This window comes from Phyllobates terribilis, unplaced genomic scaffold (genome assembly GCF_046119375.1).
Source record: "Phyllobates terribilis strain yellow unplaced genomic scaffold, ASM4611937v1 Scaffold_7887__1_contigs__length_34588, whole genome shotgun sequence".
Lineage (NCBI taxonomy): Eukaryota > Metazoa > Chordata > Amphibia > Anura > Dendrobatidae > Phyllobates > Phyllobates terribilis.
The window spans coordinates 4,795-15,753 of NW_027370627.1; the positions used below are offsets into that span (position 1 = coordinate 4,795).

A 10,959-nucleotide genomic window follows, 5' to 3' on the forward strand; every position below is an offset into this window, starting at 1 on the left:
GAGATTATTTTGACCAAACAGCCTAAGGAACGTCCATCAGTTTGTCATTATCAAAAAGGGGGAAATTATTGGTTTGAGCTAGAGTGTGGAACTTGCTATCTCAACCATTTCTCTTGTTTTGATGATGATAAACATAAGTACTGATGTCCATTGTGTGTGATAATCTTTCCAGAAATAGCTCGAGGAGTTAGGAGAGTAGCTTTGGCACAAGTGGACAAGCTAGAGACTGGCTTTGTGCCTAGCGGGGAAAGAGAGTCTCGCCAAGGCAATATTGAAGAAATACACGAAGAAAATAAAGAATCCAAGTATTGAGTTGTGAAGACGGAAGGCCTAGATAAAGCAAAGAGAGTATTTGAGAGCTAGTGGATCGAGCTTCAAACTCAGAGAGAGTGTACAAGTGATCAAGTGCCAAAGAGTGAGTCCTACGGAGGAATCCTACACCAGCGCGGAGAGAATTCAGGCACAGTGAAAGGAAGGTCAAGAAGCTAAGTATATGAGAATGTGCGGTTTATACCTATGGATAGTGATGAAAGGGGATCGCCAAGCTAGACGAATGAAGGAAGCGCAAGTGGTGTGGAGAGAATTGTCAACGAGGACAAAACAGTTACTCACGAGAAGAAGCACAAATGCGTGTGGAATCGTTGATGTGCTCCATGAGGGCTCGGTCACACGGATTGCCAACGTGGACTTCTTCATTGCCACAGATTATAGGATTTTCTTTACTTGGAGAATAAGTTTAGAAATGCTGTAAATAAGTGCAATAGGTGATGTTAGGCACACAAGAGCTGAGAAGAGCAAAGAGAGCTAAAGGCTTTAGAGAGAAAGCAAGAGAGCTGAGTGCTTCGGGAAAACCTCACTTGCTGAGCGGAGAAAGCAAGAGCGAATCGGTAAGAGCGTTAGCTAGAGGAAAGCTACGCTTAGATAAGGTTGTCTAAGGTTAGTGTATGTCTAAATCATCTTGAGGTTAGAGAGTATCACTTGTATTGAGCTGAACGAAGATTGTGTTGAAAGAGAGTGTTATGAGTCGTTGTAATTAGTCTTAATTAATATAATCTAATTAGTGGTGAGTTTTATCCCGGTATTAGTAGAGGCTTACGGTTCTCACCTTGGTAAAATCTTGCATTTGAGGTGAAGTTATCATCTAACAATTTTAAGTTCAAAGTATTGTAGCTAATCTCCTCTTCAACAACTCTAACACACCAGCTTACTAGCTTGTTGTGTTTATCTTGGAGATTAGACTAGCTTAAACATGTTTTCAACTTTTATATCTTTAAAACATTTAAGCGAGTCGATCGAGCTACTCTTTTATAAGTGTTAGCCAATCAAAGCTACTTGATCCGTTCTTAACGAAGGTCAAAAACCTATATTATGCCCATTTTAGCTTAGGATAATTAGATCCTATTAGAGTTTGAGAATAAAAGTTTGTAATGATAATAGGTAATCAAGTAGAGGTTTGAGATTGAAAGGTGGTAGCTTTTATCAAAAACCTAGGAATTGAGCTTAAGTGTTATTTGTGCGATAGTAGCTTAGTTACTCTTGAGGATACTAAGTCATCATAGGTGTTCTAGGTTTAGGTTAACTTAGCTGAGCACGACAAGGGATGTTATTTTGGTTTATAACTAGACTCTAAGTGCCTAATGGGTTTGAATGAGATTAGCTCCGTGCGACAGCGTTTGCTAGTCTAGTTTAGACACATATACTATTGTGTGAAAAGAGTTAGTGAATTTCCTTAGATTACTTACCTTCAATAATTAGACTAGATTCAGGCTAACTTTGATTTTATCTATTGAATCGTTGTCGTAGTGATCCTTAACATTAGATACATTTATTCCTCGTATCTTATCTATCTTATTTATGTTTTTTGTTAGCTTAGTGAGTTTGATTTCTCAATATCCGTACTTTAGTCCTAGAACACAGGTATTTTTCTAATTAATATTACATTGGTCTCTGTGGGATCGACACTTGATTACTACAACTAATCTTGTAAACTTGCGAGTAACTTTTAGCTGGAATAGAAAACTAACTACAAAAACAACGGAAAATGATTTTAGAAGACTAATTTGAGAATGTTCTTAGCAAAGCAAATCCAAGTCATTTGGTCGATGAATATCATTTTGGTTTCGTAGAACAGATATCCTAGCATTTTTTATCCTATCCCTATACAACAATGACCTAGAACCTCAAACCGTCCCTACTAAACTTATCCAGCCTGATTAGCTACCACAACCGTTATAGTTAAAATCAATGAAAGCAATAAGCAAAAAACACACCAGGGGATAGGCATTTGGCGACTAGCCTACAATGCAACTCTCTACATGAAAGACCTAGTTCAAACCAAATCTAAGTTTTCGTTCTTGTTTCGAGGAATAGCTTAAGACCAACTCTAGTAATCTATCCTAACATGTATGAATAACAGCCTTAATCATATATGATCAATCTATCATTAAAAATTAGAATTGAAAAACAATAAAATCAAGAGAAAAGCAATCAAACAATGCTATGAATTGGGACTTTAGCCCTCCTTAATACTTTAGAGCTTTACTTGGAATTGGGGTGTTAGCCCTCCATAACAGGTTCTAAGATTGAAGCAATAAGAAATGATAACTAACCTTGGAGAAACTCTCAAAACCCAAAGAAAAAAGTAACGATGAAAGGAACTCTGAATGTCAAAAAATGGATTGTCAAACGTAACTCTAAATGATAATTCCTAAAGCCTTTATATAGCCTAAGTCAACTAACCGTTAAACTGATTAAAAATAATTCAATAAACTCGGAATTCAACAATAAAATCTGAGTAAAATCTCAACCAAAATATAGAAAGAAAGACGGGGTCTTTTTAATTCATCTAGATATCGGCGGGCATTGATAGGTCATCGGCGGAGGTTGAAGTGGCCTTTGCTGTCTTCGCTTGATTCTCTCATCGGTGAGAGCCGATAGATGCATAGTCGGTTGTCGATATGTCTTCTACCTTCTTCAACTCCTTTATGTCCTTTGTGATCATCCGATGTGCTCATCTTCGTCTTCACTTCTTTCTTAGCTCCTCTTTAACCATAACAAGCTCCATAATACCTCGAATCAGACATAGAGCGGCGGAAAATGGAATGGACCAAATCCATCGTAGTAAAGCCCATAAGTCTAATAAAATGATGTTAAATCTACGCTCATAGATGCATCGTAGACGTGCCTATCAATTGTTGTTCAATTTAAACATTTATATAGCTATTCAATCTTCTCTACATTTATATTATATCAGACAACGCCACAGCTAAATCTCCACGGACTTAAGTGTTAAAATGGTGTAACATTGGGATGGTCAGAATTCGGTCGAGTAGAAGATTCACGGATCTACGGGGGCAAAGATTGAGCCTATTCCTGCCCTAGTTAGATCACGCAACTCCCTCTTGGAGGAGAAGGCTGGATTGGCCTTGGCGTACATTGAAGAAGAGCTTAAGGGTTGGGGAAAAAGGATATGGTGGAGGTCAGCAAGTAGTGATGACTGAGCTCAACGAGAACTTGCTTTGCCGAATCTCACTAAGGGTAGGATTAGTTTACTAAATGTGAGAATAGACTTCTCACATTGGAAGTTGAGAGAATAAAATATCACTATATAATACCATGTATTACTCCTCCTATCACCAATTAGTTTTAGGATGGAACCTCATGGGCTTGTATAATGGGCATAACGCGCATAAGTGCTCGTGTATAAAGCCCCCTTGATTATCGGCTTATCCGACTTTATCATTGTATAAAAGCGGGTTCCGGGTCTGGGTTCGTTTCATTGTTTATATGAGCTTAGCCTGCCATGTTGACTTGATATGGACGACTCCTTTGACTTGTCGGCCTGAAAACATAGTTTGGGTTTAGCCCTCCACGATCGCATGATATAGGTTGAACCTGTTGTTAAGTGACAACTGGGCTAGGTTAGTTACCACTTGAGGGCCCATGTGAGAATAGGTTTCCCATATTGAAAGTTGGGAGAATAAAAACTCATTGTATAATACTATGTATTACTCCTCCTATCACCAATTTGTTTTAGGATGAAACTCCTTGGGCTTGTATTGTGAGACTAATGCGCTTATACACTCGTATACACGACCCGTTAATAACGTCGATCTAATAACCTATTCCATTCCCGTTTACTAATCGCCCTTCTCCATTCTTCAATTGCCATTTTCTGTATCTCAAGACGAATTCTCAGAAATTTGTAGGATGCTAAACCTAATTTTGATAATCTAGGCAGAGTGCGTAAACCAATTGCAGCAGTCATTAGTTATAGCAATAGGCCAAGAGGTAGATGTACGATGTGACACTTGTTGGTGAGTAGCTTCTGTTGAGCACCCAGCAATTATTCGTTCCTTTTGCATCTCATTAAAATCAGTAATTGATTTAATAAATCATCCTTGGAAACATCAATTAATGAATTCAAGCCAGATCATCCTCAATTATCCAAGAAAATCATGCATAAAAACCGATCAGCACTCCGATCCATCATGAAACAACAGGCCTGGGATCAGACCGAAGAAGACTGAAAATAACCATATCACTCACCTTCCCTTTAATAATACAATACTTCCTAAAAACTCCATCCCTTGTAAACCCAGCCTTTTCAAGCACCCTTAGCGACCCTTTATTCTCCACACCCACAAACGCCTCCAATCTCTCTAGCTGCGGCCAATCATCAAACACCATAACCGCCATCAACTTCACCGCTACCGTTGCAATCCCTTTTCCCCAACACTCTGAGCCGAGCACATAACCGAGCTCTCCCCTACAGATATCCTCCCCGGTGTTCTTCGCCACCATGATTGCTCCGACTGGTGTGTTGTCGATGCATATTGCCCAGTGATAAGGGTGAGAGATGATCTTGGTGTTCATGTAGTCTATAGCTTCCTATTTTTGAGGTTTGTGGGTCCCACCGGCAGAATTTGGCCACCTTTGGGTCTGTCGACCATACCATCATGTCATCGACGTCGTCGAGGTCCATTATGCGTAGCGAGATCTTGTGGCTTTCCATTTTTGGTTTGTTTAGAAGGGCTGAACGTGGATGTGATTTGGAATAGGGGTCTGGATTTGGGTATATATAATTAAGGTGCAGTCGGAGATGAGAGGAAGTTTCATGATTAATTATATAGTAGTTGCTGTGATTATTGGATTGGAGAGCAAGGAATTGAAGATTGGTAAAACAATGGTCCGAATTCCGAAATATGCTTTTGGTGATGGGGTGTTTTGTTTTGTGTCCATGTTAGCCACCATGTTTGACCGGATGGACTAGTTGCTTTCTTGGCTAGATGTAAATTACATACTCTCGGTAATTTTTTTTCCGGATTTTCTTTTCGTCGGAATTATCGAGGGTGTTGGACTTTTATAGTAAGTCAACTAATTCTCCGGCTAAATCAGTTAGCATATCACTCTTTAGTATGCTTAAATCAGAAACAATGCAATCTGCATAACTCATAAGTTTCAAACTCTCGGTGGAATATTGCACACCTCAGAGATCTATTTCTTGTTTACCACTCTGCTATCGCCCCTGGGACTCTCCAGATTCATTTAATTATGATTCAAATACGAATATATGTTATTTTGAATAATTCTTTTAGATATGAATATATCTTATTTTATTAATTTTTTATTTTATTTATTTATTATATTAAGGCTATTTTATTTTTCTGGACATTCCTTTTTACATTTCAATCACAGTTTAGTAGGTTTATTTAGTAAAATAAAATTCTACCTTAATTTATTTGATATTTTGTCAATCGACTAGTATTTGTGTCCGACAGAGTATTAGATAAAACCTTAAATAAATTAAGGTGAAATTTTCCCCGCCTAAATTTTCCTACTAAAATGTTATGGTAGCTTTAATTTCATAAATGTATTGTGATAAATATGGTAAGACAAGAAAAAAAAGATAAAATGACAAATATTTGTATTCAAGAAAACTGTTTTAAAATGATTACTATTTATATCCGGAGGGAGCAATAATTAAAAGAGATATAGAAATTAGTTTCTCCCTCAATATCACGATGATTCAATTTTCCACAACCAACAACCAAAGGGGCAGTATACTGATAGTTTTTGGAGTGTTTGCTTTGCAGGGACTCACTTTCATTAACTTTTTACGACTATACGATGGTTGATTGTACTATTGAGTCCTTGTTTACTCCTAACTTGGAGCCTAAGCGACATGGTGTGCAGTTTCCCGATATTGCAGATGGGATAACATTTGAGATAAAACCGTGGGTGATCCGTTTGCTCCCAAAAATTAGAGGTGCAACACAAGAGGATCTCATCCAACACTTGATGATTCCTAGAAGTCTGCACAATCACCCAACCGGTGTGCCAATATATCAGATGATGCTCTGACTCTTCTCCTTCTCTTTGAAGGAGGTATCGAAGGATTGATATCATACTCTGTTACTATGAAGTACTACCATTTGTGTAGCATTAATGAAGTTGTTCCTCGAGAAATATTTCCCATCCATGAAGTCAAGTTTGCTCATGAAGATGATTTACATAATAGATCAAGAGGATGACCAGTCACTCTATGAGTATTATGAGCCCTTCAAGAAGCTGGTGTGGAGTTGTCCCTACCATGGCTATGCCAAGCATGTGTTGATCTTATACTTACATGGCGGAGTTCATGAGGATGATCGTTAATTAATGAATTTTTTATGTTGGGGAAATATCATGATTAAAACTCCCGCAGAGGCACTAAATATTATTGCTCATTTGGTTGAAGACTCTAGGCATTATAGTAGCCTGGAGAGTTCAAAGAATGTGTGTAGGGCGGATCACTGTGAAAAGGATGAAGTGGCTATTTTAAAAGAGGAAGTATGTTGTATGAAGTTGAAGTGTTCATCACAACAACCGGTTAAGTCTTGCTATTCTTTCCATGCTGAAACCCATTCAACTAACTATAGTGATATAATGCCAGTGGGTGTGGATGCAGTTGATGATCAACAAAGACCAAGATATCATCCTGTACAGACTCAACAATATGCCATTCTTCCTACTCTTCCATCATTTGAGAAGATTTTGAAAAGCAAGCCGATCTCGAGACCGAATCAGATTAATGTGATGAATAATTTTTCAACAAGCATTTTAACACGCTATCTCATAATTTAGAAAAATCTAACCAAGCACATGTTGAAATCTTGGAGAAGAAGGTCAATGAATTAACACAAACAATTAGAGATCTAACAGACAAGAATGCATGTATCATGAGTGTTGTATCACTACAAAGTGGAAAGAAATTGGTTAGCAAGGATTTAGTTGATCTTGAAGAAGGAAAATTGAACGAAGTTGCTCTAGAGACGTTCATGACCACCTTCATGTTTCAGGCGACTATCAGATTAGTGGGATGATTGAGGAAGAAGAATATGGTCCGACCAGCGACCACCTACCATCAATAGGCAACCAACCCAAATTGTTTCAATCACATAAAACTCAAGACCTCGGCAGGCGACCGCCCCACTTTTACAAGTGCCCGCCCCCACCAAGAAAATTCCTCCGCCCGACGACCGTTGCAATACCTCAAGCGATCGCCGCTTATCGCTTTTAGAATATAGCGTTCAGAAGCTCTTGACATGCAACTGCCGCTCCAATAAAGGCGACCGCCCAAATCCCGAACCGAGCTCAAATGCTGAAAAGTCTTCCTAGGACCCAAATTGGCTCGAGAAGTACAAACCCGTTGCTCCATTTCCATCCTCTCTTAAACGCATGCGTCCATTGAAGCATGAGAAATATATTTTTAAGATGTTTTGGAATGTGGATGTCAGCATTCCTCTCTTTGATTTGATCAAGGCGGTGCTTGTTTATCCCACGTTCCTTAAACAATTGTGCAACACAAAGAGGTTACAACAGAAAAATAGCAAGAAGAAAGTGAAGATGATGGAACATGTCTCTATAGCATTCTAGAAACCTCTACTCAAGAAGTGTGGTGATCCTGGTATGTTCATTATTCCTATTTTTATTGGTGTATCTATGTTTGGACATGCAATGCTTGATTTAGGTGGCTCAATTAATGTGATCCCTACATCTTTGTGTGAAACTTTGAAATTGGGACTTTTATTTGAGTCTTATATTTATATACAGCTTGTTCATCCATCTTGTGTGAGACATTTAGGAGTAGTATAAGATGTACTTGTTAATGTTGGTGATCTTACATTCCCTATTTATTTCTATGTGTTGACTATGGAGCATGATAGGAGTTACGAACATATTTTGTTGGGTAGACCCTTCATGAAAACAACTTATGCTAGGATAAATGTTGCTACAGGTGCATTGACTATGGAATTTGATGGCAATATGATTCATTATAATATCTAAGAAGCCATGAAACACCGTGTTGATGATCAACTTCATTATGTTATTGATTTGATAGAGCTTGTTGTACATAATATGTTTGAAAAGGATAGACTACATCATTTGCAGTCTCTTATTATTGGTTTCTACCCTAGATATTTCTCTATCAGCTAACCCGCAATAGATGATTAATGGGATTGAGTCTAAATATCTGACTCCATACAACATGAACAATAATATTGTGATACCACTAACCCTGTGTAGTGAAAACATTTTCATCTATCGTGGAAGCTCTAGTGGTTAAATTGAAACCTCTTTCCAGATCACATGAAGTATGCATTTCTGGGTGAGAATGAGATTTTACTGGTAATCATTTCGAGTAAGCACACCAAGGAATAAGAGGGAAGGTTGATAGATGTGCTCAAGAAGCACAAATCCACCATTGGATGGACTATTGTTGGCTACAAAGTTTGCATTGACTAACGCATGCTAAACACGGTAAGTAGGAAAGACCACTTCCCTCTCCCTTTTATTGATCAAATGTTAGAGAGGCTGCTAGGGCGAGCATACGATTATATCCTTGATGGTTACGCATGCTATTTCCAAATAACCATTTCCCGTGAAGATCAAGCGAAGACGACATTCACATGTGCCTTCAGTACCTTTGTCTATGCTCGTATGCCATTTGAGTTATTTAGTGCCCCATGTATTTCAGCGTTGTATGCTGAACATCTTCTCTTTATATATTGAAATTTTTATAGAGGTGTTCTTGGATGATTTTACTATATATGGGGATGATTTTTATTCATGCATTCAACAGTAGTCATTAGTTCTTGCTAGATGTATAAAGACTAATCTTTGCTTGAAATCTGAGAAATGTTATTTTATGGATGCTCAAGGCATTGTTTTGGGTCATACAATATCTACTATGGTATTGAGGTCGACATGTCAAAGGTTGGTGTAATTCAATCTTTTCCGTATCATACTAATGTGCATGAAGTTCTTTCTTTTCTATGCCATGCAGGTTTCAATCTCATGTTCATTATATACTTTTATAAGATATCCTCACCCTTGTGCTAGTTGTTGAAGAAGGATGTTGGTTATGATTTCGATGATGCTTGCAAGTTTGCTTTAGTGATTTCAAAACCCACCTCACAAGTGCACCTATTCTCCAAGCTCATGATTGGACCAAGCCTTTGATCTTATGTTTGATGCTAGTGATTATGGAGTTGGCATGGTCCTGGGCCATAAAGAGGCGCACACTTCTTACGTGATTCAATATGCCTTTACTACTTTGAATGATTCCCAGAGGAACTACACTACTATAGAGAAAGAACTTCTTGTTGTGGTCTTTTCCTTAGAGAAATTCCGGCAGGATCTCCTCATTACAAAGGTAATTATTTATATTGACCATGCAACACTCCATTATTTGATGGAGAAGAAAGATTCCAAGCTTAGGTTGATTAGGTGAATTCTCCTCTTGAGTGAACTTGACATTGAGATTGAGGACAAGAAAAGGTGTTGAAAGTCTTGTTACAAACACATTAGTAGACGTGTGCATGAAGAGGATGCCCAACAGACATAGATCCACATGTCTTTTCTTAATGAGTGTCTGATGTGAATAGGCCACGTAGAGTCATAGTATGCTTATTTGGTGAATTATCTCACCACATGTGCGTTTCTGCGCTTGTTTAACGAAGCTGCGAGATAGAATGCGCAGCTGGGCCAAGAATTTTGTGTGGGATGATTTATACTTATGGAAACATAGATTTGTCTAGGTAATACATTGATGCATTCGAGAACATGAGGTAAATTCTATCCTTGAATTTTTTCATAATTGTTCATGTAGGGGACATTTTGGGACAAAACGAACCCGCTACGAAAGTGCTTGAAGTTGGTTTTTGGTGGCCAACTCTCTTTGAAGATGCGGCTACTTTTTTTCAATCCTTTGACAGGTATCAAAGAGTTGAAATATGAACCGAAAGGATGAAATGCAACAATCACCGACGTGTGGTCGTCACTGACAGTTAGAATTAATATTTATATCCTAACTACCTATAACAGAAACAAGTGGTAGAAACGGTCAATCCCACAAAGAGACTTTATAATAGTAGTTAAAGTTGAAAGCTCTGGGAACAGATTTAGGAGTTTCTTAGGTTTGTATTACTTATGGTGAGTATTGTTTCACTTAACAAATCAATTTATGCATTGTTAAGGTTTTGATCATTGTGTCCTTTTCCAACTATCAATATTAATTCATGTGTCGTTCTAATCTAAGACAAACAACCACTATTTACATTCGCAAGCAGAACCCTGTAAAGGAGTTTGTAACCAATAGAAAAGGCACGATTGAGATAATATGCAACTAGACTAACAAATTATAACAATGTGTGTGATTTCTACTTTAACATGCCTGAAACCAGTCTAAATATATTAAAGTTGTATTCTTTGATAATATTGTGCAATGTATATTTATAATGCTAGGTTGTCAATCTAAATCAAACAAACAAATCAATGATCTTACTAAAACATGAAAGACACACAATCAACACATTGGAATCAACAGAGATAGAAAAACACTTACAAAAACCAAATCTCTGTATAAACCTCAATGTCATGAAAACAATGTCTGGCTTAATTCTTGAAGGAGAACTA

The 10,959-nt window shown here is 37.8% G+C and overlaps 1 protein-coding gene across 1 annotated transcript; it reads right to left on the reverse strand.

Annotated features, from left to right (window-relative positions):
• Positions 1 to 4,488: 4,488 nt before the first annotated feature.
• On the reverse strand, positions 4,489 to 5,014 carry LOC141252013 (uncharacterized N-acetyltransferase p20-like). The gene is given in 2 exon segments (XM_073670442.1): positions 4,489 to 4,890; positions 4,892 to 5,014. Coding segments are annotated over 2 exon segments (525 nt in total).
• Positions 5,015 to 10,959: the final 5,945 nt, after the last annotated feature.